Here is a 26878-nt window from a genome sequence, read left to right as displayed (position 1 = left end):
TCCTACCCTACTCAGACCCATCTGCACCCTCGTCCTGCACTGAAATGGTGTGTGAGTTTGGGGCGTCCTGCGTGGAAGTAAATGGCTTTGCACACTGTGAGTGCCCATCTCCACTCTGCACGGAGGCCAACATGACCAAGGTAAGTAGACACAATTGTGTCCATTGTCAGCCCTACTCAGTGTAGGACACCAACCCACCCATGACATTGGATTAATTGTTTTGATTAATTGTTTTGCTTTCTGCCTTATTGTGTTTTTGATATGGCTATAATGACTGTGATGGCCCCCTTTAATTTTAATCCTATTATTACTGAGTGCTGCTTTGATCTCAACACAGTTGCTGTGGAAAAGCGGAATTACAAATATTAAATCTGATGAACTATCCTAGGTCTGTGGCTCGGACGGAGTGACCTATGGTGACCAGTGCCAGCTGAGGACCATTGCTTGCCGACAAGGGCAGGTCATAGAGGTGAAGCACTTCGGCCAGTGCCAAGGTAAATACATGAGCACCATGTCAAGCTTCTTGTTTGAGCAGTGGCGTAATGGTTGTAGAGTGCTGAACCTGGACTTGGGGCGCCAGGGTTCAAATTCCCATATAGCCACAAAGCTATAACCGTGGGCCAGTCACCATCTCAAAACCTAACCTACCTCATGGGGATGTTGTGAGCAGAAAATGGGGAGGGAGAAACCACGTATACCACCTTGAGTTCCTTGGAGGAAAAGTTGGCATATAAATTTAATTCATTAATAGAGAGATAGAAAGATAGATAGGAACTTGGGGACGATTGACTGATTGATTTCATTTGCACCTTGCTCTTTAGCCATAAGGGGTCCCACAGTGGTTTATATGCAGCCAGGTGAAACAAGACATTCCCTGCCTATAGGCTTATAATCTATATTTTAAAAAATGACACACAAGGGAAAAGGGACAGGGAGGGTGGGGGGTGGGGATCAAACTCAGGCATCAATTTTTAAACAGCTCTTTTCAACTATTACTGACAATCAGTTATGATTACCAGGGGTGCTGGGGATGCAGTTGTGGGGTTATGGACCAGCTAAAATGGACACAGGACTATATATTTATTTTTACCTTTGTAACCTGCCTTATAGACCCAGTAAAAAGGTAAAGGTAAAGGTACCCCTGCCCGTACGGGCCAGTCTTGCCAGACTCTAGGGTTGTGCGCCCATCTCACTCTATAGGCCGGGGGCCAGCGCTGTCCGCAGACACTTCCGGGTCACGTGGCCAGCGTGACAAGCTGCATCTGGCGAGCCAGCGCAGCACACGGAACGCCGTTTACCTTCCCGCTAGTAAGCGGTCCCTATTTATCTACTTGCACCCGGGAGTGCTTTCGAACTGCTAGGTTGGCAGGCGCTGGGACCGAGCAACGGGAGCGCACCCCGCCGCGGGGATTCGAACCGCCGACCTTTCGATCGGCAAGTCCTAGGCGCTGAGGCTTTAACCCACAGCGCCACCCGCATCCCCTATAGACCCAGTAGGTCCTCACAAAACATGAATGGGGATACTGTGACCTTTCTGATGTTGGGCTACAACTCCCATCATCGCTGCCCATTGGCAATGCTGGTTGGGGCTGACAGGAGACAGATCCACAGCTAAAAATGTCCATTTAAAAAAAAACACTAGTGGAAAGATCCAAATGTCAAAAGCTGCCGTCAAGGTCTGAGTTAAGGTCTGGGAGCTATTCAGCCTTCCGATGTTGTGTGAATGTAATAAGCAGGGCTCAAATCTTAATGACGAGTCTTCAGGTTTTTCGACCCTGTAATTGTCAAAAAGCCAGATATCAGATTTGTTCTGAAACAAAAGAGAGCAAATATATACACTCTTTTGAGCCTTGGTGCCTGATGAGAGGTTATTGATTTTGGCATGTGATATGCAAGCCAATCTGATGTACTCACTTGAGTTGCAAACAAATTGGTATGGGAGCAGGTCTCAAATTCCAAAGGCGTGCTTTGGAAATCTGTTATCTCACAATCAGCGGTGGAGCTAAGTCATTTTAGACTCTTGACTCCGTGGCCATTTTTTGTGTAGCAGGGTGTGTGTGTGTGTGTGTGTCTTTAAATAATAAAGTGCATTACTTCACCCACTCCAACATGCAGTCAGCACATCCTACTGTATTTGAGGTCCCTCCTGCTCCCTTCTGCCCAGTGGGGCTCTGGACAGGTGCCCCAAAGTCTTGATGGCACCACCACTAAAAGAACTATTTCGCCCCAGTTTTCACATGGCGATGAAGAAGCACCATGTGTCACACTTGCAAACTTGTCACTAATCAGAAAAGTAGGGAAGGCCCCTCATTCAGTGGTAGAGTGCCTGCTTTGCATGCAAGAGGTCACATGTTAGTCCCTGAGATCTCCAGTCTGGAACCCTGGAGAGCCACTCAATGGAGATCATTCTTATGAAAGCCTACTAAGTGCTTTGCAAACTACAGACAGCAGCACCCATGAGGTTTATTCACCCACTTCTCTGTCCCCATATGTGACTTGTGGACTGAGCCAGCTTTGGCAGGTGATGTGTTCTGCAGGCCTGACTGGTCCTGGCCTGCCTCTTAACCACTGTCTTCCTTTTGCTTTCCCTGCAGAATCCATCACTCATGCCAGCCACGCTACACCACCTGCAACCTTGGGATCCCTTCTCCCTCCAACCCCTCAAGCCACCCCCCAGGTTCCTGAGCTGCCCAGGACGCCAGGCAGCTCCCAGCACTTTGAAGTCAAGGCTTCCCCACAGAGCCACCCAGTCACGCGGCGGATCAGCACCTCCCCTCGCCCAGCCACAACTGCTTGGACCACGCATGGTGTCCGCCAGACCACAATCCGACCTCTGTCAACTGCCCCAGTTGTCCCAGTCACCAGCCAGCCAGCTTACGTTGAGCCAGGCAGCGCAGAAGGCAGTGGGGACCCAGAGATGGGCATCAGTGGAGACCAAGAAGGCAGTGGCGCAAGCTCCACAGGTGAGCTGGCTGCGCCATTTTGATGTCAGTTCTTTGTTGCCTGAGGACCATGCAAAGGGGTCGTATTGGTCTGGCAATGCATTCTCCCAGGCATTTTATACCTAAAATGGCATGCTGTAATCTGGGTGTCACTGCGGAGAAGGCCATGTCTCTGGAAGGGGGGAACCACATTTTTAGGCTGGCTTTGCTGATCAAGTTTTTCTTTTTAAAAAATGTGACTACCAGGGTCTGGTTGGGCCCTACACAGCAAGTTTCTTGTCCGTGTGGCTTTGGAGTGGAAGACTCTCAATGGCTACTAGCCACCTAAGGCTATATTCCCCCTCCAATGTTGGAGGCAGAATGCCCCTGAATACCAGTTGCTGGGAATCATAAGTGGGGAGAGTTGGTCTCATTGTCCACCTAGCAAGTTTCCCGTCATGGTTGGTCACTGTGAGAAGAGGAGGGTGGACTATGATGGGCCATTGGCTGTTCCAGCAAGGCTTTCCTTGCGTTCTTATTCGTTGTATTCTCTTGGGATGGCTTTAAAAAGTGGACTAGGCAAATTCACGGAGGAGAAAGCTCTCAATGACTACTGAATGCCATGCCCCTGAATGCCAATTGGTGGGGGCCACAAGGTGGGAGATTTGCTGTTGTGTTTGTGTCCTGCTTGTGGCCTTCCCATTGGGGCATCTTGTTGGCCTCGGTCCAGTATACCTGAAGGAGCGCCTCCATCTCCATCATTCTGAGACACTGAGGTCCAGCGCCGAGGGCCTTCTGGCGGTTCCCTCGCTGCAAGAAGCCAAGTTACAGGGAACCAGGCAGAGGCCCTTCTTGGTAGTGGCACCCACCCTGTGGAACGCCCTCCCACCAGATGTCAAAGAGAAAAATAACTACCAAACTTTTGGAAGACATCTGAAGGCAGCCCTGTTCAGGGAAGCTTTTAAGGTTTAATAGGTTATTGTATTTTAGTGTTTTGTTGGAAGCCGCCCAGAGTTGCTGGGGAAACCCAGCCAGATGGGCGGGGTATAAATAATAGATTATTATTATTATATTATTGGCCCCTGTGAGAAAAGGCTGCTGGACTAGATCAGCCCTTTTGAACTGACCCAGCAAGGCTCTTCTCAGAGGCAAATTTGCAAATATTTTCCTCACAGTAAACGTGGTAGCCCTTTTTTACAGACCTGTCCTGCAGGAATCTGATCAAGGAAAACAACAGAATGTTCACAAAGAAACCTCTTGTGATAGGAACTTTAAAATCCTAAGAGTTCTTCTTCTCCCTCCCAAAAGATTTAAAGCCTTCTTCCTGTTGTTATGCAGGGGACGAGGAGATGGAAGAAGCGAGGGTCACGAGCACCCCAGTTATAGAGAGGGCCACGTGTTATAACACCCCCTTGGGATGCTGCTCTGATGGCAAGACAGCTGCGGCCGATGCAGAGGGAAGCAACTGCCCAGGTAAATATAGCTTTGTTCAATTGTAGCCTGACTTCCATGGGCAAAGTGGTCCATAACTCGCCTTGGTTGGGAACAGAATCCCAGCTCTGCTTAAAATCCGTTAAACTGTCAGCCCAGGAACTCTGCAAATTGTAGTTTTGCAAAAGAGGGTACTGTTGTGCTCTGAGGTACAGCATGGCCCAACCTGGGTTCAGGCTGGAATGCAAGGCAGTTGTATGGGTTGGATTCAAGGCAAGTCCAGGAACACAGAGCTCTGAAGCTGTTCTGGGAAGGAACAAGCTATAACAGAGCCCTTATATAGTAGCAGCAGGAACAGCCTTACCGGTAGCACCAGCTGCGTTTCAAGAGGCTGTTCTACTTCAAGGACCCAGTCTTCTTCAGTAACCTCCTGTTGTGATAGAGCAGGGGAGCCTCACGTTTTCCTGGGAGTCCTCTGAATCACATCCTCAGGCTGGGGGCCGAAAGCGCTTCTGGGGCTGACCCTGCATGCCCTCTTCTGCTTCAAAGTCCTTGCCCTCATCCCCTGGAGTTGCGGATTCAGACTCCAGGGTTATGACGGCCATGCACCTTGGTGAAATTTGGTCAGCATTGTTACTCTGTCCTTGGCGACCTTTGGAGACTAGCTCATTTCAAACCTGTTTTTCCTGACCTACTGCTCCACTGCCAGTGAACCCTGGGTCAAGTAATTCAGTTTTAGGGATCAGGCCTTAAGTTCCCTCACAAAACTTCAGATCTTTCTAGGAGTCGAACCATGGCAGTCAACCCTGCTTCAGCCTACGTTCAGTGTTGACAATGTAAACATTCCCTTGGACCAGGGATGGGGAAACCACGGCCCTCCAGAGGTTGCTGGACTCCCATTTCTGATCAGCCCAAATCCTCCTGGCCTAGTTTGGTCGGGGCTGAGGTGAGTTGTAGCTCATCAGCATCTGGAGGGCCACTTTGCCAGCTGCCCTGAAGCTCCTGCCTGGCTCCTTGTCTGCTCTGCTGTTGTGGCCTTGGGGATAACAATGAGGGGTTTGAGGGCCAAGGCATCGGAAGAGGGAGAATCCAGTGTGGTGGCTGGAATATCTGGGTCCAAAGACTCCTGAAGGTCTGACCATGGTGTGAAGGGATCATTAGGGAAGGAGCTGATTTTGTAACCGTTTATAACGGTGTTATACTAATCTTTGGTGCGACAGCATTTGGAATATTGTGTACGATTCTGGTCACCACACTTCAAAAAGGATATGGTAGAGCTGGAAAAGGTTTGGAAAAGAGCAAGCAAAATGATCGAGGGGGTTGGGCAACTTCCCTAGGAAGAAAGATTATACCATCTGGGGCTTTTTAGTTTAGAGAAAAGGTGAGATTAAAAGGCGACATCATAATTTATAAAATTAAGGTAGGAAGTGGATAGGGGGGGGGGGAATTGCCTCTCTCATAGCACTAGACTTTGCAGGACTGACAGCTACAGACATCCCACTGATGTCTTCTAGGAGGCTGGCCTAGTTGCTTTGTGTTTCCCCATTCTTTTGAAAGGATGCAGTCCTGCTCATGCCCATTGTGATACTACTGCTCATTGCCTGTTTTTCCTGGGGTTGAGTGGGCGTTCTTTTGAAGTCCATGGAAACATCAATGCGTCTGAGGAAGAAGGTTGCTTCAGACCCTCCTAGAGACTGCAGAGGAAATGAAAACAGGGCAGCCAACAGCAACCTAATGGGCTGAGTAGATTTGACTCTGCCTGATACCAAAACTAGAGCAATCTGCCTAAGCGGCTTCTCGAGTCCAGCTCTGCTCCTCAGCAGTAGCAATTCCAGCAAAATGTCTTGTGGCACCTTAAAGACTCTTGGCTGTTTTTGCTGAAAGACAAGCAGAGATGGCTGACGCCTCTGGAACTTGAGCAGAGATTGAGTCTGGGACTTCAGCAGGCAGGACACTTTTTGCTCAGCTACCACTGAGCTGTGGGTTAAGCTTCATAATCGGAATGTTTCCCAGGTGTGAGTGTCCTGATTTCCCCTTGGACAAATGAAGTGGCTTTATCTTTACTGAAGTATATAAAGATTTATATGCTGCCCTTCCTCCCAAAGGAGCCTGATAAAAATCACAATTGTAAACAAAACAAAACCACGTTGGAGCATTTCAAAACACAAAAAACAAAACAAAAAAACCGCAGCAGAACATCTAACACAAATTTAAGAACAGATGTAACCAAATAATGCCTAGACCAGCTGAAGCAGCAAACCTGCATGGCTTTATTTGAGGACTGATGTATTTTACTTTCACAAAAAGTAAGTTTCTAGTCCCGATTGCTACAGAAGCGAATGTCAACATCCCTTTTTGTCTCTCATTATAGCTCTCAGCATAGAAAAGCATAGCAAATAGCCAGATATTTAGGGTTGTATCCAATGCTACTCCTACTCAGAGTCGACCCGCTGAAATTAATGGACATGAATCAGTGGGTCTACTCTAAGCAGGACTAAGCTGGGTAAAACCTTTAAAATCCCCACCACCTCTCTTTTTGAGAAATTCTGTCCCCGGCATTGACAGCGTTTTCTGAAAAACAACCTTTACTTTTGTCTTTTTGAAAATGTAATAGAAATGTGGTAGAAAATAAAAGGAAGTTGCATCAGTAAAACTGGGAAAATAAGTGTCTTCCATCAAGACTTGTTTAAAATTAATATATTCATAATTCAACATGCACATGAAGTCAGAAGCGAAAGGAGACGTTATTATCAATAATTATCAATAATCAATCCCCCTCCCCAATATTGTGAAAGAAATAGGATGCTGACCACATATAGCTAGACTGAGATGATATCAAACATAGGAATCCCACTAAGTCACATTGAGGATTAGGCTGGTAAAATGTTTGAATTGCTTTCATCACATGTGTCTCCTTTTTCTCCTTCATTTGTGTATTAAGGATACAGAGTACTCAAATTCTCTTCTGCTTTTAAAGGTGTTTTGCTGTGTTAATGTGTCAGAAATAATCTGTATGTATAACAAAATGCTGGTGTTCGCAAAGGGGGCGTCACATTTCTGCAACAGAAATAATTGAATAGGGTTGTATCCAGACACGCCCTTTTCAGAGTAGACCCACTTAAACCAATGCACCTAAGTTAGTTATATCCATAATCTTAAATGAATCTTAAAAGTAGAACTGGCATTGGATACAACCCTCAATTTTTAACATTTTAAAAACACAGGTTTATGGCTGTACTCTCATGCTGCCACTAAACCTTACCCTTACCTGACCGTAGCCACTCACGTTCACCCTTGTCCTTTCCTGGATCCCTTCGGTCCTTGCTCCTGTGGTTTCTTGGAGAATACCATGCGGCAGCTGTTTCTGCCTCCTCTTTCCTTTCTCTCCGTCCCTTTGGGAGTTTCCCAGAAGCCCGCGTTTTCTGCATGTGAGCCCCGCACTCCCCCAGCCTTTGTTATGTGACATGTATTCCTTCTTCCAGCTAACCGTCTTGTTCTCTTATTACTCAGCCAGTCCAGGACAGCCACCATCCAGGGTGGAGCTTGGAGGAACCTGTATGGTAAACTCTGCCGATTCTAAAACACTTGGAGCCTTCGCCTTATTGACCCAGCATTCTCAAAATACTAACCTCCATAGCGCTGAACACCCCCACCCCCAACCCATCCAGACTAACCCCAGACTCTGGCACTACCCATATACTGCCATCTTCTCGCTTCCCCTCCCCGCCAAGGGACTGAACACTCTTTATGGTTGCTTTGCTGTGAATACTCTGTTGTTGTTGTTGTTGTTCATTAATGCTGTTCGCTTCTCGGTTGAGCTAACAGATTTGTGTCTCCTCCTCTGACTTCCCACCCCTTCCCTTCAGCAACAAAAGTGTTCCAGGGGGTTCTCATCTTGGAAGAGGTGGAAGGTCAAGAGCTTTTCTACACGCCAGAGATGGCTGACCCCAAATCAGAGCTCTTTGGGGAGACCGCCAGGAGCATCGAAAGCGCGGTGAGCACAAGCAAATAGGAATAGGAATATGCTCAGGCCCTGACATCAGCCCCAGAAGCCCTCCTCTTTGGCCTATGATTTGGTTAGCGTGCATTAAGGGCAGGCCTCTTCAGTGGTAGCCTCCACACTTGTGGAATTCTCTCTCTTGAGGTTGTCTCCCTCTCGTTAAGTGGACCCTAAAGGAGCAACCAATGAGACCTGCAACAAAATGTTACCATGTGGATGGTCTTTGTTCAGGATTCCAGATACTCCATTGAGATCTTCCTCCTACCCCCATCCCTCTGGTTTTGCATTCCCTTTCCCAACGTGCTGCAGCTGTTGAACATGCTCAGTCTACCTGAAAGGTCCCTCTGCAAATGTTTCTAAAGATTTTTCTTTCACAAATCTCAGGGCTTCACCAAGCCTGCTGATACTTCTTCTCTGGTGGTTCATAGCCTGAACATCAGAAACAGATGAGATTACAGTACAGTGGTGCCTCGCAAGACGAAAAGAATCCGTTCCGCGAGTCTCTTCATCTTGCGGTTTTTTCGTCTTGCGAAGCAAGCCCATTAGCGGATTAGCGCTATTAGCGTCTTAGCGGGCTTAGCGGATCAGCTGATAAGCGGCTTAGCGGATCAGCTGATAAGCAGCTTAGCGGATCAGCTGTTAAGCGGCTTGGCGGATCAGCTGTTTAGCGGCTTGGCGGATCAGCTGTTAAGCGGCTTAGCGGATCAGCTGATAAGCGGCTTAGCGGCTTGGGGAAAGGGGGGGGGGAGGAAAAAACCCCCGCAGGAACTCGCAAGACATTTTCGTCTTGCGAAGCAAGCCCATAGGAAATTCGTTTTGCGAAGCACCTCCAAAACGGAAAACCCTTTCGTCTAGCGGGTTTTCCGTCTTGCGAGGCATTCGTCTTGCGGGGCACCACTGTATATTTTACAGAATATTCAAAACCATTCACGTACCTGTGTTATATATTTACTAAAAGACAGAAGTCATGTGAAATGGTAGCACGAGTACCTTTCCCTAAACCCTTCTTCCTTTCATTTTACTTTCTCACTGCCCCACCTGCTGGACCTTTAGCTGGACGAACTTTTCCGCAACTCTGACGTCAAGAAGGATTTCAAGAGCATCCGGGTACGAGACCTGGGCCAGAGCAATGCTGTGCGTGTCATCGTTGAGTCTCATTTTGACCCAGGTGAGTGCCACACTTCCATTTCTGCTGGATAATAATAATAATAATAATAATAATAATAATAATAATAATAATATATTATTTATACCCTGCCCATCTGGCTGGGTTTCCCGAGCCACTCTGGGCGGCTCCCAACAGAATATTAAAAACACGATAAAACATCAAACATTCAAAACTTCCCTGAACAGGACTGCCTTCAGATGTCTTCTAAAAGCCAGATAGTTGTTTATTTCCTTGACATCTGATGGGAGGGCATTTCACAGGGCAGAACAGGGATCACTTTCACTGGGCTGACCCAACAGGTGTATGCCCTGATTCTGTGAGAACACAGACAATACATGGGAAGTGGTGGGGAAAATGCAGACATGGGAAGTGGTTTCTGGTATAGAGTTCCACCAGACACCACTTCCCCTCTCTCTCTCTCTCTCTCTCTCTCTCTCTCTCTCTCTCTCTCTCTCTCTCTCTGTGTGTGTGTGTGTGTGTGTGTAGTACTAAGACCTTTTAGATAAGTGCTTTATAAGTGCTTTGAATTCCAGCTGATTTTTAATATGTGTTTCTTGTAGCAAAACAAAATTTTGTTTTAATGCCCTCCAGACCCTCCTTCTTTTTATTGGATTACCTAAATCATTAAGAGTCCAGGAACACATTTTTACACTCACGGTGGTATTTTAAAAGCAAGACAATCGTATTTTCCTTTGGTTGAGATATGATAGCACTGACATTCATCCTTGTTCTTCTGTTCCATTTCCCTCCTGCTCCTTTCCAGCCAAATACAGCACTGCAGCTTAACCATTAATAAGCCACTACCCTTCATAGAGTCTCCTTGGTAGAGACACCATATGGATTCAAATGGTGAATCCATGGAAAAGTTGTATGGATTAGGGAATGAGTTAAACACCACTTCTACTGCTCTTCCTGAATATCAAACATACAACTTAATACACAGCAAGTTAACAGGTCACCCAGGTATTATTTCTTAGGATCTCCTGCACAGCTATTAAACGAAGGTTCCAAACTATATTCTAGGACTAAATTATGAAAATAAATTCCATTCAAGTGTTCCATTCATTGTATTTGCTTTCCCGTAGGATTTTTATACTGTTTTTCTTTTATTTACATTGCCATTTGTATAGATCCGCATTTGCTTGTTCTTCCTCTTTTTCCTACAGCTATCTTCTTGGAATTCTAATTTTCCCAGCATTTGCCTGACATCGGCATTATTATTTTTGAGTCCAATTAGTTTAAATGAGTAGCCCCATTTGTATTGTATCCTAGAGTCAAAGAGCAAAGCCGTGTATTTTTTTGAAAAACTCTTCTTTTCAGTTGCGTTTCAGCACACAAGTAATTGAAGATGGAGACTTTTTGTCCCTATACAGATAGATCCAAGGCATCTCAGGCTGCTTTCATGATTTAGTCCTTTAAATAAAATCGCACCATTTTGGCTATGAAGTCTCTCGGTCGTTGCCCTGCAGGCAGCTGAGGAGTGAGGGCTCTATGCGCTCTTTCCACATCACTCAGGACTACTTTTAAGGCTGGAAATTGCTTGTTAAGCCATTCAATGAAAATGCTTTCTTTTCAGACCTTCAGTCCCCTCAACCTGTTCAGCACCCCTCCCCCAATCTAAAATTGCCCCTTTAGTCCTCCCATGATTCTGTGTGTGATTGGAGATTTGTTGTAGCTTTGATTAATTTCTTAATGGCAGATTTATGTCTCATTCTGAGTTTCAACGCTTCACTGGCTGTGGCTGACAAATCTGTAAGTTTTGCAGATAGAGCCTTTAAGTTCCACCTTAATTTCACTTTTAAAATCTGTGAATGCCGTGTTCTATTGCTGTTTAAGATCCTTTCAGAATTGCTTTAAACTGTCTTGAAAGAGCTGATAATCCTGTTTGGAAAAGTGCACAGATTTCCAGGCCATAGTAGGGTCCATTTCTTAATCTGTCGTGGCTGAGTTTCCAGTGCTGTCCTTGAGATTAAAGTAACTGTTCAGTTATTTCTCTTTTACTCCTTGAGAGGAGGAGAGCACAACCCTTGATTTGCCAGTAATTATTAGGATGTCCCCAAGCTTTGAGACTCTTAAAATTGCTAAGAAGGGAGGTGGGAGGTCAGAGCAGATGGATTATTCCATCATCTTAGCATATGATGTCATCATACTCCCAAACTTCCATTAAAAAAAATAATAGCAGGTTTTCAGGCCTTATGATTGTGAAGATACACTTGAAAATGTGTGAGTGATGCCTGACAAAGCCTCAGATGCCAGAAGGGTGGCTTAACAAGCATAAATTTGCCTTAGATCATGGAAATGATTTCGTACTTGTGTTCCAAACATGATTCTAGTTAGGGCAAAACTCTGGCTTGTCTCTAGCTAAGTTCTGCTCAGAGTAAACCTATTGAAATTAATGGACATGTTAGTCATACTTCAGTGGGTCTACTCTGGGTAGGACTAGCATTGGATGCAACCCTCTGTCTCTTACCTGTAGGATTAACATGGTGCAGAATGTCCATTTAACAAGAATGAATGAAATAATAATAAGTACAGAGTCCACACACAGCCCTATATTTAACCAGACAGAGAGAAAGGGAGGCTCTTGCCTACAAGAACGTCATTTGCAAGCTCAAAGCACGTCTGAGCCAGAGGGCAAAAAATACCTCCTCCTAAGATGTGCCTTTTGCCCTGCAGCAAGGACCAACAGGGGAGGTCTGTGGCTGGAACTGACTGTGCGCCGGCCCTCCGAACTCTTTTCCGTGGGAGTTGGGGGGAAATGAAAGGGGATGGTTTCCAAGGGTGGCGTGAAAAGGATGCTTCAAACCTTCCAATGCCTCATTCTCCCTCCTTCCCTTTCCTGGGTCCTTGCAGCCACCACCTACACAGCTGCCGACATCCAGAGGGCCCTTCTGAAGCAGATCAAAGCCTCCAAGAAGAAAACCATCCTCGTGAAAAGGCCCCAGCAGGAGAACATCAAATTCATGGACTTTGGTGAGTTCCTCCCCCAGGCCAATCCTCATCTGCATTCCCCCGCCCCTCCTGCCTTTTCCTTCCCTCTCTGCCTGGGTCGTGCTTTTTTCCTTTTCAAAAGATGTCTCCACTTGGCTGCTTTCATGCCCCGAGCCTATCAAAAAGTGCCTACTGGCATATTGCCCCCCCCTTCCTTTCCACTTTCGTTTTGAAACACAGGTAAGTTTCTGTGCTGTTGAGGTGTGAGCTGCAGAGATTCATCTGGACTCCCCTGTGTGTGGGGATGGGGGGGGGGTGAGATCTGCCTTTTTCCAGCCTCAAAGCCCTCCTTGGTTCCTTTTGGAAAGACGGGCGCTTTACCACAGTTAATGAGCATGAGATCTCCCCGGCACTTTTGATCCTCTGCTGTGTCCCCAGCAAAAGCGCGGAGGAACAATGTTCGCATTGCAATTGGTGGGCTCTCTTAATGCAGAAAGAAGTGCTTGATATGTAAAAAGCACCCTTTGCAATCTGAGAGCTGGGACTGTTTCAGGTGTGACGATACCTGCAGATTGCAAGATGCGTTTTTGAGCACGAATGCTCAGGCCCAGGTGTGGCGACAAGGGTTGGCAAACAGCCTGATGCCGTTCCTGCTTTGTGTCGAACACCCCTCCCCCCCCCAAAAAAAAGAAAACCAGAGTCAGCAAAAGAGAATTTTTGCTTTTCCTCGCCCAAGTTGAGATCATTCATGTTGCCTTTCCTGGAGGTCTCTGAATGCTTGGTGCTAGCAATGTATAGCAACATAGAAAGCAATCTTATCTGGAGTCAGACCATTGCTCCCTTCAACTCAGCATTGCCTGCGCTGACTTGGTACTGTCTCCCCTAGAGTTTAGGCAGGGATCTCTCCCAGCCCTACATGGAGACATAGCTGTCAACTTACAGATTTGAAAATAAGGGACCAGCAGCCTCAAAAATAAGGGATCAGCAGCCAAAATAAGGGATTTTTCGGGCACAGGTATGTTCAACTTCTGAGCCCCTCCGAGCCAAAGGCAGAAAGCCCAGCCAGCAGCCAAACGAAGCCTCCTCAAGCGGTGGTTCCCACAGCGCAGCAACCCTGCAAAGGGGATGCAGCAAGGAAAACCACTGTCACCTCTCCGCTGGGAAGCGCTGAGCAAAGGCGAGTCCCCAGGCAACGCAGCCGATTTGATCAGCACAAGGCATGCAAGCTCCACCCCCTGTCGTTCTGAGACTCCTTATTGGGTGAACAACACAGCCAAGCAAATAATAATAATAATAATAATAATAATAATAATAATAATAATTAATAATAATTTATTATTTGTACCCCGCCCATCTGGCTGGGTTTCCCCAGCCACTCTGGGCGGCTTCCATAGAACCCAAAAATACACTAAAATATCACACATTAAAAACTTCCTCCAACACAGTTGGAGCCTCCCTCCTCCCTGGCCGGCAGGGAGGGAGGGAGAGGAGCTGCTTCCTTTGAAACCCGAGAAATTTAAGGGACATCATCAATAAGGGACAGCAGCAGGACACGGCACTGGAATAAGGGAGTTTCCCGCCCAATAAGGGACGGTTGACAGCTATGCGTGGAGATGCCAATGATTGAACTTGGGACCTTCTGCATTCAAAGCAAGTGCTCTACCACTGAGCCACAGCCTTTCCTCAGAAGAAAGGGACCTCTTTGAGCAGTGCCCCCAAAACTCACTTCTCCTTTATTGGTTTCCCCTAGACTGGATCCCCCAGCTTTTCACCACCACAACCACCACCACGACGGCCAGCACCATGGCACCGGCTGCCGCCACCACCCGCCACTTTACCACCACCGCTGTTCCCCGGGCCCTGTACCCAGGGAGGTCCAATGGTAAAGCAACCGGGGCAGTCACCACCAAGAGGCCTGTCACCACCGCTCCAGCCACCACTGCCAGGAAGAAGCCCATGCGCCTGACCCCAACCCCAAAGAAGCCGGCCCGGCCCTGCGATTCCCACCCCTGCCTGCACGGCGGCACCTGTGAGGATGATGGCCGGGAATTCACCTGCAGTTGCCCGGCTGGAAAAGGAGGGGCAGTTTGTGAAAAATGTAAGCGTTTTGGCGAGAGTGTACTGTGTTGGGGGGGGGGGGGACACAGCGGAGCCCTTTTAAAATAGCCTAGCAGATACGGCTGCCTGCAGTATGTGATTATGCAAAAAAAAAAGGAGTGGTACTAGGTTTGAAAAAAATTGACGGCCCATAGCTAGTGAGAAGTACAGTGGTACCTCAGGTTAAGTACTTAATTCGTTCCGGAGGTCAGTTCTTAACCTGAAACTGTTCTTAACCTGAAACACCACTTTAGCTAATGGGGTGTCTTGCTGCCGCCAGGCCGCCGGAGCCCGATTTCTGTTCTTATCCTGAAGCAATGTTCTTAACCTGAAGCACTATTTCTGTATAGTGGAGTGTGTAACCTGAAGTGTATGTAACCTGAAGCGTATGTAACGCGAGGTACCACTGTAGCAGAGGATAAGCCTCACACCTCTGTTTGCCCAGGGAGCAGGTCAGCATTTTGAAAACGTCTTTTGTCTCAGCACAGCAAGGCAAGTGAATCGGCAAGTCTCAAGGGCATTTGCTATAGCCTTGTCAGTTGCAGATCATTGCAGTGCCCTTGCTTGAATTGAAATGGGATGCTTTCTATCTCAAATATCAAAGACTCCAGATATATAATAAGGTTTTTGCACTGATTCTTTTCTCCCATTCTGCTTGCCTTTTTAAAATAATAATAAAAAAGCTTCACCTTTTACACTCTACCATCTCTGCCTGCCCTCCGCAGCGATCAGGTACTTCATCCCCAGTTTTGGAGGAAAATCCTACCTGGCCTTCAAAATGATGAAGGCGTACCACACCGTGCGCATTGCCATGGAGTTCCGGGCTTCCGACCTCAGCGGGCTGCTCTTGTACAACGGGCAGAACCGCGGCAAGGATTTCATCTCCCTGGCGCTGGTCAACGGCTTTGTGGAGCTCAGGTGAGTGGGCTTTGTTGTGGCTCAGGGACCACGCCAGCTGCAGGAAGAGAGGGGAGGCTGAGAGAGAGAACTTATCAGAAGAGCCCCGGCTGTGCCCCACCTAGTCCCGCATTTCCCAGAGTGCTCAGCAACAGACCAATAGCAGGTGTAGGGAACCTCAGGCCTGCGGGCAGTATGGGCCTCTCCATGTAGTCCTTGGAGAGTCTGGAGCTGGGGGCATCTAAACTTCAATCAAGGTGCACTGGGACAACTTAAAGCATGGGTAGGCAAACTAAGGCCTGGGGGCCAGATCCGGGCCAATTGCATTCTAAATCCGGCCCGCAGACAGTGTGTTTTTACATGAGTAGAATGTGTGCTTTTGTTTAAAATGCATCTCTGGGTTATTTGTGGGGCATAGGAATTCATTCATTTTTTTCTTTCAAAATATAATCCGTCCCCCCACAAGGTCTGAAAGACAGTGGACCCCTGCTGAAAAAGTTTGCTGACCCCTGCCTTAAAGTGTGTCCTTCCTCAATCTGGGCATCTTCCCAGGTGGCGGTGTCAAGCATCTGTGGGAACTGCTATATCGTACAGTAGAGGGTACCAAACTTTCATGACCCAAGGGCCACATTTGTCCTAGATCAACTCTCTGAGGGCCATCGAACAGCAGTGGGGGGAGGGGCATGTCATACAACACATATGCAAACTTACCTAAGTTGATCCATGCCAGTCAGCTGCAGAGAAGAGATTAATGCTCCCTCCTCACTTTGAGGATCAGGGAGGGGGTGGTTTGAAACCCCATTGGGTGCTGAGCTTAGTGGGGGGGTGGGGCTGCATCCATTGCTAGCCCTACTCAGAGTAGACCCATTGAAAGTTATAGTCATGACTAACTCAGGTTTGTTAATTTCAATGGGCCTACTCTTGAGTGAAACCTGGTTGGATACAATCCTTTTTCTTTTCTTGTCTTCGTGTCACTTCCACCCAAATTGGTGGGCCGTAAAAGTCCGCCTGAAGGACAGGATCAGGCCTCTTGGGCAGAGGGTTAGCCACCCAATTTGCAAAGGGTTTGTCCACCAACCACCACACTGAACTCTGTAGGTGGCAGAGTCCTCTTCCTAGGAAGTCTCACTTCCTCCCACATTGGTTCTGAGAGGTCGGTGGTAGAATATAGCCCCCTGATTCAGGGTGGAATGCAAAAAGGCTGCTGCTAAAGTATTCCCCATGTTACCCTCTGTGCTCTCATTCTCTCAAAAACTGCATCCTTTCGTGCCTTCCCTTCTCCAGCGGCATTGGTTAAAGTAAAACTCTCCCTTCCACTCCTCTACTTGCTCTTTTCCAGGTTCAACACGGGCTCTGGGACAGGCATCATCACCAGCAGAGTGCCCGTCGAGCCTGGCAGATGGCACCAGCTGGTTGTCAACCGCAATCGAAGGAACGGCATGCTCTCCGTGGACGGGGAGCCACATGTCAACGGTGAGAGCCCCAGCGGCACGGATGGGCTGAATCTCGACACGGATCTCTTTGTTGGAGGAGCTCCAGAAGATCAAATAGCAGCGTGAGTAGTGGGTGGGCGGGTGTGGAATCTCCCTATTTTGTTCTAGAACCCCATGACAAGTAGAGGTTGGATATTTTTGTCTTTGTGGGGAAAAGCGCTGATTAAAAAGAAAGAACCTCCCTGCAAGTAGAAAAGTAGTACAGCAGGAGGGAGAGGCGGTTTAGAACCCTTCTCTCCAACATGCTATTTTAGTAATTGCTACTGCTGCTGCTGCTGTTGTTATTAATTAAATTTGTATTCCACCCTTCATCCGTAGATCTCACGGTGGTTCACAACTTAAAATTACAATATAAAAAACACAAAATACATAACAAAAGTAAGAACAAAAACAAAACCACCCCTCCAATAATTGGACGAGCAATCAAAATCAGTCAATCCTGGTTTCCTTACATACCTCACTTCCTGAGTCTCATTCTGCACTGTTTATACCTAGAAGATACATCAATATTCCATAACAATGGCGCTGGTTATAAAAATGGATCATCAAAACTGGCAGAACTGCAGGAAGAAACGATTCAAATAGGCAACTCAACAAGGGCTGACGTTCTAAGAACAATGCCTTATAGAAGAACTAACAATGATAGAATGATGACACCCGCGAAGAGCAAGTCGCAATCTGCTTCTCTATGCTAGCAAAAAAAAGGAGAAGATGCACAGCATCAGCAACAAAAACAAATACAGATTAAATTACGATGTCAGTGTTAAGACAGGTGCAGTGACAACGTTAAAATGCATAGCTGAAAGCCGAAATTGAAAAACGGAATCCCTGATTTAGCCCACGTCCGGGAGGATGACTAGGACATCTCACCATAATGCCATACCAGGATTCTGCCACCTTATTCTGCTACATGTATAGACCAGGATTTTAGGCTATAAGCATCTGAGATTGGCAGTAAGGGTATCCTGAGTAGACACTGAGGCCATACATTTAAAGCATTAGGATACCACTTCAAGCATCCATGGCTTTGCCCAAAGAAATCTGGGAGCTGTAATTCTTTGAAGATGCTGGTAGGAGGCCCCTGTTCCACTCACAGAGCTACAATTCCCAGAGTTCCCTGGGAAGAGGGATTGACTGTTAAGCTGCCCTGGGCATCGTTAAAAGCCTCTGAGATTGCCTGTTGATCCTCTCTGAGCGCAAACCACTCACCCCACTCTGAAAAAGAGCCTTAATAGTTATTTTCCTCCAAAATATAATGTATACAATGTCTGGCTAATCTTTCCCTGCGGTATAGGGAAGGGCCGTTGCTTAATGGGAGAGCAGGCGCTTTGCATGCAGAAGGTCCCAGGTTTGGAGCTGGGACCCTGGAGTGCCACTGCCAGTCCGTGCAGGCAGTACTGAGCTAGGTGGGCCAGTGCTCTGACTATGGTATAAGGCAGCTTCCTGTGAAATTCTGGAGAGCCACTGGCAGTCAGTGGAGACCAACCTTCCCCAGCCTGGTGTCCTCCTGATGTTTTGAACTACAACTCCCTTCAGCCCTCGCTAGCTGAGACCAATGGGAATTGTATTTTCGGGATGTGCGGACTGGGGAGCACCAGATTGGGGTAGGCTGCTGTCGACTTTCCTGAGCTAGTAATTCTTTTGTCCCTATAAGATGCCCGAGATTGACCCTGGACCTTCCAGAGGGATAGCATGTGCCTTGGTCCCTCCCCCACATATCCCTCCTGGACATGGGATTTCACTGTAGCTGCCCTTCCAGCATTGCCCATCCAGCCACCCCTCCTGAACTTCGGCCTTGTTCTTCTGCCTTCCTCTCAGGGTGGCAGAGCGCACATCAGTCACAACTGGCCTGAAGGGCTGCATCCGCCTGCTGGACGTCAACAACCAGATGTACGACCTGAGGGAGAAGGGCAGCGACGTGCTATACGGCAGCGGAGTGGGCGAGTGTGGCAACAACCCCTGCCACCCCAACCCCTGCCACCACGGCGGCCTCTGCCACGTCAAAGAGGCGGAGATGTTCCACTGCGAGTGCCTCAACGGTTACACAGGTTGGCCTAGCAGGGTGTGGAATGGGAAGGGAGTTGCCTGGACCCTTTTGCCTCTCAGAGGCTCGTTTCCTTGGTGCAAGGTGTGGTGGGAAGGGTGACCTGAACCTTTCTGCTTGACATGATAGCTTTCCAGGTGCAGAGTTGTTACGTACCCACCCTGAGGCCCCAGAGCAAGTTGTGGCAATTAAAGCAGGGGTCAGCAAACCTTTTTCAGCAGGGGGCCAGTCCACTGTCCCTCAGACCTTGTTAGGGGCTGGACTATATTGGGGGGGGGGGGGGAATGAACGAATTCCTAAGCCCCACAAATAACCCAGAGATACATTTTAAATAAAAGGACACACTCTACTCATGTAAAAACACACTGATTTCTGGACCGTCCACGGGCTGGATTTAGAAGGCGATTGGGCCAGATCCGTCCCCCGGGCCTTAGTTTGCCTACCCATAAATTAAAGCATGTTTAAAGCATCTTAACAATCACAAAAATAAGGCGGTTCTTAAAATATGCACCTCAGAGTCGAAAGCCGAGGTAAAGAAGTGTGTCTTTGGCATTCTCCGAAAGGCACCAGGTGCATCTCTGTGGGAAGAGAGTTCCACAACTTAGGGGCTGCCACAGAGAAGGCCCTATCCTGGGCCGCCACACTCACTGAGCCTCGGAGGGTGAAGGAACTACGACGAGGGCCACCTCTGCTGATCTCAGCACCCAGGAGGGTCTGTAGGGAAGGATACTGTACCGTCTTTCAGAGTTGCAGAGTGGTGAGGATGACAGCCAAAATCTTTCTCCCTCACATGCTGGCTTTCTATAAATGATGTTATATCTTTGTACCCAAGAGAAAACCCCAAACCAGCTAACAGTAACTACCAGGATAAACACAATTGTATCGAAACAACACGGCTGTTGATTTAGCTGACCTTTCTCTCCTCTTCCTTCAGGGCCAACCTGTGCTGACGAGAGGAACCCCTGTGACCCCAACCCCTGCCACATCTCTGCCACCTGCTTGGTGCTGCCAGAAGGGGGCGCCAAGTGTGAATGCCCCATGGGGCGGGAGGGAGAGTTCTGTCAGACAGGTAAGTGGTGCTTTGTCTGATACACATTGGTTGGTGTGGAGTGAAAAACACTGCAGGGCTGAGATATGGTCGCAGAGAGAACACTTTTAGATATAGGTCAAATTGGACGAATGCAATGAGATACAGGACCAATCAAACATAAAATTAACTTTGTTCAAGTGATTATTCCTAGGATCACTTACATTTATGTGCGTTCCTCTTCCAGCATGCTAAAATCAGTATATATTTTACAAGCAACCTGTATATATTTTTAACCACATTTTGTGTGTTTCCACCTTGTTTCCACCCCCTCCCTTTAACATTTAAATAATGTTGCATCCAGTGCTAATCAGTCTCACAGTGGAGCCAGTGAAATTAATAAACTTAGCTAACTTAGGACCCTTAATTTCAGTGGGTCTATCCTGAGTGAAAGTTAGCTGGGTAAGAAGTGCGCATGCTGTTGAGTTGTCATGTATTAAAATATTCCAGATTCCAGTGAAAACTTTGAAATTCTTTTGATATAACATTTAAAATGCTGCTGTATTATACCCACTTACCTGTCAGTGAGTGCCCATGAACTCAGTGGGAACTACTAATGTGCAGACAGGAGGTTCTGAAAGGCTGCAATCCTGAGTACACTTGCTAGGGAGTAGATCCCATTTAGGGATGTTAAGTGTAGATACAGGATTTCCCTGTAAGTGCACTTGAATTGAGGCAAGGAAGAAGGGCTACCCCTATGCTATCCATATAATCAGTTGTCAGAAATCAATATATTCATATATGCTCACACATAATCAAGGCTTACAGTATTTTATAATCCATTTTTGAATCAAAGTGAAGCTGTGCCTTAGCTAACTGCAAACTGCTTGAAACAGCAAAGTTAGGAGCCGACCTTTCCCCTACAAACATCGGTGTACCCTGGACAAGGGGAAGACGTGAATCAGAGATACTGGTACAAAATCCCCTCAGATACAGGCTAAATTAATCCACAGAACAGGAAGAGCAAAACCACAAAATGTCCAAGCTCCCTGTCCTGTCATAACTAGGGGAAAGGTTAGACAGAGCGTCACTGCAAGCATCGGAAAGCAGAACTAGAACTCCGTGCTTGACCAGGAGCTGGTAGCGTGACAAGAAGCTTGCTAATTGGCTAAGTTTTGCTGACAATATCGTGAATCCCTCATGATTGTCTCATGATCTATGATTTGCTGTGATCTGCTCAGGTATAAAGACCTCTGGATTTCTGTCAATCGGGGTCCCAGTTCCTTTTGGAAGAGATTCCAAACTGGGTCCTTATTGCCTGGCAATAAACTGCACCTTCTTATTCTCCATTGCTGAGTCTGTCTGATCCTTATTTAACACCAAGCGAGTACCCGCTTACGTTCACGTGCTTCAGAATGAATTTCACTTTCCCGCTTAGTATTATAGTTCAACTATTTTCGACTACTGGCAAAAAAACATTTCAGATATTTATGCAAGCATGTGGCATGCCTTGTTTGTTTGTTTGTTTACCTTTACCTAAGTTAAATGAGCATGCTAAATCAGCATCAACTTAGGGCAGAAAACTTTGTGGTTCAAATTTCTTCAGAAAACCCACATTGTTGCTACTTTCACTGGGGCCCAGTTGAGGCTGCAAGCCTTTACTCCAGGGATGGTGAACTTACAGCCCTCCAGGTATTCTCTCAGCAGCCCCAGCCAGCATGACCACTTACTTGGGTGTAAGCTTCATTGGGACTTACCCAGTGGGACTTAAATTTGAGTGGAGATGTATAGGATTGAGCTGTCAGCATCCCTCTCTCTTTGTCTGGGACCATCCCCGCTGGCCATTTAATCTGACATTTCTGCTGTTTGTTCCCTCCATTTCCTCCTCTCCTTTAGTCACAGAGCTGGACCAGACAGTTCCCTTCCTGCCAGAATTTAATGGGTTCTCCTACCTAGAGCTGAACGGTCTCCAAGCCTTCGTGCCGGAGCTGCAGTAAGTTCTGTTCCCTGGCTTTCTCACCTCCCTTTCGCCTGCGCAAAAGCGATTCAGTGTAATGGGGCATACATATCACGGGAGTGTTGGAAACTTGCCTTATACCAAGTCAGACCAGTGTATTGTCTACATTGACTGGCAGCTGCTCTCTGGGGTTTCACAGAGGGAGTCTTTCCCATCCCTCTCCAGAGATGTCAGGGTTTAAACTTGGCCTTGGCCTCTCCTGCATGAAAAAACCTCTGTTTTTTGCTGCTGTTTAAAGTCACATCTCCACCCGCCCACTCCAGCAGTATTCATAGGAAGCTGTCTCAGGCCGGGTCAGATTATTTGTCCGTCTAACCCAGTATTGACCGATAGCAGCAGCTGCCCAGGATCTCAAAGAGCATAGGTAGAATATATTGGGACGTCGGAGGTGAGATATCAGTTGCTGTCTTATTCCCAACTGCTGTTTCTACACCATAACCCTGAGTATTGCAAGAGAATTTGGCTGCATACACACCATACATTTAAACCATGTCTCTCCCCGCAAGACACATGAGAACTGTAGCTTAACCCTCACAGAACTGCAATTCACACCTCCCTTACCAAATGACATTTCCATGGATTCTTTGGTGGAAGCCATGTGCTTTAAACGTAAGGCATGTATTCAACTAAAGTCACTTGTGAGGTCTTCAGGGACACCCGGTAGGAGCACAAGGAGGTATTGTGGATGGTAAGCATTAGTGAGGCTCCTGCTACCCTTTTTACTATGGGGAGAATGACTTGAAAGTTGAGACTTGGGTTTATGCTATTCCTCAGGGAGAAGATGGCCATGGAAATCGTGTTCCTAGCGAAGAACCCGAGTGGCATGATCTTCTACAATGGGCAGAAGACAGACGGCAAGGGGGATTTCATCTCCCTGGCTCTTCATGATGGCTACCTGGAATATAGATACGACCTGGGCAAAGGAGCAGCTGTAATCAAGTACGATCAACTTCCTTCTGAGGGTAGGGGTAAGAGTGGGGGTGGAGAGACATGTAGCATTAGTAGTTGTTGATTACCCAGCCTTCATTCTAAGGTCCTGGAGCAAGTTATAATAATTAAAACAAAATACTAAAAACAATCTAAAACAACATATAATCACAGAAATAAAGTGGGTCTTAAAAATATACACCTCAAATGTCAAAAGATGGACTAACGTAGGGCAGGTTTAGGTGAGGTTAACTCTATGTTGTGTGCATTTGATCACATTGCGAAAATGTATTTATTTGTATATCATTACCTCGTAAGTGATTTGCAGATAGAGAAATAGAGAGATGGAAAGGTAGCTTATATATATATGTAAATGTAAAGGGACCCCTGACCATTAGGTCCAGTCGTGGCCGACTCTGGGGTTGCAGCGCTCATCTCGCTTTATTGGCCGAGGGAGACGGTGTACAGCTTCTGGGTCATGTGGCCAGCATGACTAAGCCGCTTCTGGCGAACCAGAGCAGCGCATGGAAACACCGTTTACCTTCCTGCCAGAGCGCTACCTATTTATCTACTTGCACTGACGTGCTTTCGAACTGCTAGGTTGGCAGGAGCAGGGACCGAGCAACGGGAGCTCACCCCATCACGGGGATTCGAACCGCTGACCTTCTGATCAGCAAGTCCTAGGCTCTGTGGTTTAACCCACAGCACCACCCGCGTCATATATATATATATATATATATATATATATATATATATATATATATATGACAGAACGGGTATTTAAAAACATACCGAAATGAATTAAAAATCAACAGTAAGCAAAAAACTGATTAAAACACATTCCATCGTTCTACAGGTCTGGGTAGGCTTGCCTAAAACACAAAGCAAACATGGAATCCCATGCTCATTCTTTCAGTGGTTGTTAACCCTGGGTTATAACATCCTCTAGGAGCAGAATCCTGTGCAGGTTTGCTTAAAAGTAAGTCTCACTGTAGTCGGAGGGGCTAACTCCAAGGCAAGTGTGTCTAGAACTGCATCTTTAATCAGACCCGAGTAAACAAACTTTCTGTTCTCCTCCCCCCCCCCCCCCCATCATACACTTGCCACATCCTTTCTAGGAGCAAGGAACCAATCCCATTAAACACCTGGATCAGTGTATCACTAGAGAGGAACGCACGCAAAGGTGTGATGAGGATCAATAATGGCGAACGGATCATGGGAGAGTCTCCGGTAAGTGGGTGAGCCCTAAGCGTTGGTCCAGTGAGCTGAAGTGGTTTGTGGCAGCCCCTCTGACCTGGCTGAGCAAACGGAATCCAGCATCCTGAAGCCAGCAATCAGTGGTGCTCTCCCTTTGGCTCAGACGAGGGGCACAAATCCACACACAAATCAGTTTGGGGTTCCAAATGGTTGCTAGAGGGACAAGGAACCTGTGGCCCCTCCAGATGGTGTTGCCCTGGCCCAGTTGTCAGGGATGATGGGAGTTGCAGTCTGGCAACATCTGGGTTCCCTGTCCCTTGCTTTAGAAGACATCAAAGAATTATTCCATCCTGATATGTCTGGACTCCAGCTTCCAACAACCCTGGTCAGGAATGATGGGAGTCATAGACCTGCAACCTTAACACATTGGGGTTGTGTGATGTGAAGCAGACCCCAACATCTAGCCCAGCATTCTGTCTCCAACAGCATCCAGCTAGAAATTGTCACAAGCAGGAGACGATGGCAACAGCACCTCAACATTTCCTCCCTACTGTATTCTTATTTAGACGTGAACAAGGTGGCTTCATAGCTGTCACAATCTATAGATCATTCCTCCGTGAATTTGTTTGATCCCTTCTTTGAAGCTAGCTAAACCAGTGGTCATTATCAGCACATGGCATAAGTAAATTACATCATGAGAGGGGACATTTTCTCTTGCCCGTCTGTAATCTACTCACTATTCATTTCACTGGTTGACTCCTGACGTCTGGTGAGAGAACCTGTGAACCAATCATAAATATATAAAACTGAATCATGTCCTGCCACTTCCCATCTTCACTCAATCCCTCCCCAAAATTGTAAGTTTTCCATGTAAGAAAGATCCTCTCATGCTTTCATCATTTTGGTCGCCTCCTTTATGCCACCTGCGCTCAATCTCAATTTTCTCCCTACGCATCTGAAATCACTAGTGCTGTTTGCATCTCTCGGTCCAGCTAAGTATTTCCAGCTGTCTGGCACACCCACTCCGCATACTAAGCACATGCCCTAGAACCTTCCCAGAATCCTCTGCGGTACGCAAGAAGAATTTGTAATGAAAAAGGTCCCCTGTACATAAGGTGGTTTTTGTCGTCGTTAAACAGACCAAGGTATACACCCTGCCCATTTCTACTTTCAAAACACCAGCCTTTGACCCCTGTCTCCAAGCTTAGCCTAGTTATCTGAAACACAATGGTTCCTCCCCACCCTTCTTTTTAATTCTGGGAAGGAAACACACCTCCAAAAGGGGAAGCTGCAGAATAAAACCGTGCAGAACAGCAAACCGATAGGCCTGTGGCTTGTGTCTGATCTTTTACACATGCTCCTTTTTCTCCTCTTCCCAGCTTTAAAGCTTCCTTTTTGAAAGAGCTGCTGCCTCGTGTCTTATCAGAGCCGCAGCTGCTCCTTCCCTGTGCCCCCTGCTCTGCTCTGTACCTTTTACTCTACCAAGGGCCCGCTAACCAGGGGACAGGGTTGCCGCTTGTATCTTGTGTGACTCTTTTTCTGCCTGGTGATGTTATTGCACTGATCTTTTCTTTTCTCTCTTTCTCTCTCCGTCTTTCTTTTTTGATTTTTGTTTGTGTTTCTTCCTTCTCCCCCACCCACCCCTTTCTCCTCCCTGCTGTCTGGATTTCAGAAATCCCGTAAGGTAAAGATAAGTATGACGGTCCTCATTACCATCTCACCCGACACTGGCTCATCCCTCCGCCCAAACCCTGTCGCTCTCTTCACTTCTCCATCCAGCCGCCAGTAATTTATCATCGCCTGCCTGCCTGTTCCATCTTACAAAAATCACCTGTTGGTTTTTCATTTTGTTAGAATAGCTTCTTCTCCTCCTCCTCCTCCTCCCTTTTTTATTTTTAAGGAGTCATTAAGTTCATTAACTATTTTGTTTGTTTCTTTCTCCTCACCCCCGCCCTACATTTCCCCCAGAAAGTTTGGTCATTTCTCCATTTTTTAATATTCTTGTTCATTAGATTTAGCCTTTTTAACGCAACCAGAGGTGGCTTTGATGCCATGACTCACAATGGGGACAGTAGGAACCTGGAAGGAAAGGGCTGGGGGGTGGGTGCCTTATATATATATGGATGGATGGATCCTGGGGTCATAGTTCATTAAGGGTGCTGAGAATTGCTCAGAGACCACAATTCCCCTCACAGAGCTACAATTCTCAGTTTCCTGGGAAGAGGAATTGATTGCCAAGCCACTGTGGGAGGGGAATTGAGATCTGGCTTGGAGGAGAGTTCCAGGGGCCAGGTAGGAGCCACATTTGGCCTCCAGGCCTGAGGTTGCCCAGCCCTGGTTCTTGCTTCCTTCTCTGTCCCAGGACAGAGAGGGACATGAGTTACAACCTGGGTCTTCTCCTTTCTCACTGTGTGTTTTTCTTTCCCCTTCTCCCCACCCATCCAGCTTCCTCACACCTCCCTTAACCTGAAAGAACCCCTCTACGTTGGGGGAGCACCCGACTTCAGCAAGCTCGCCCGTGCTGCGGCTATTTCCACCAGCTTTGATGGCGCCATCCAGAGGGTGAGGCATATATGATCTCTGTCAATCGGTAGTGCTCCTCATGGGATGAGATCAGAGCTACGTAGTTTGTGTTTGCGGCCACTTATGGTGTGTGTGCTTCATTTAATAAGATATGATTTTACCTCACAGATAAGGAAACTTTTTTTTGAGCCCAAGGGCCACATTC

At 47.2% G+C, this 26878-nt stretch overlaps 1 protein-coding gene across 6 annotated transcripts in view; it reads left to right on the top strand.

The window, feature by feature from the left end:
- Positions 1 to 26878, top strand: part of AGRN (agrin) — a 245128-nt gene that overhangs the window by 201137 nt on the left and 17113 nt on the right. For all 6 annotated transcript variants that reach the window (XM_077931365.1, XM_028740790.2, XM_028740796.2 and 3 more), the window contains 16 exons: positions 16 to 140; positions 389 to 494; positions 2595 to 2963; positions 4260 to 4394; positions 8219 to 8346; positions 9406 to 9520; positions 12374 to 12493; positions 14202 to 14549; positions 15274 to 15466; positions 16785 to 17000; positions 18757 to 18986; positions 19917 to 20051; positions 21906 to 22002; positions 22801 to 22965; positions 24072 to 24183; positions 26596 to 26712. In XM_077931365.1, coding sequence (XP_077787491.1) covers positions 16 to 140; positions 389 to 494; positions 2595 to 2963; positions 4260 to 4394; positions 8219 to 8346; positions 9406 to 9520; positions 12374 to 12493; positions 14202 to 14549; positions 15274 to 15466; positions 16785 to 17000; positions 18757 to 18986; positions 19917 to 20051; positions 21906 to 22002; positions 22801 to 22965; positions 24072 to 24183; positions 26596 to 26712 — 2711 coding nt within the window. The remainder of the gene's footprint in view (positions 1 to 15; positions 141 to 388; positions 495 to 2594; positions 2964 to 4259; positions 4395 to 8218; positions 8347 to 9405; positions 9521 to 12373; positions 12494 to 14201; positions 14550 to 15273; positions 15467 to 16784; positions 17001 to 18756; positions 18987 to 19916; positions 20052 to 21905; positions 22003 to 22800; positions 22966 to 24071; positions 24184 to 26595; positions 26713 to 26878) is intronic.

The sequence above is a fragment of the Podarcis muralis genome, chromosome 7 (assembly GCF_964188315.1).
Source record: "Podarcis muralis chromosome 7, rPodMur119.hap1.1, whole genome shotgun sequence".
Classification (NCBI taxonomy): Eukaryota; Metazoa; Chordata; class Lepidosauria; order Squamata; family Lacertidae; genus Podarcis; species Podarcis muralis.
This window is presented reverse-complemented; position numbering and strand designations above follow the sequence as displayed.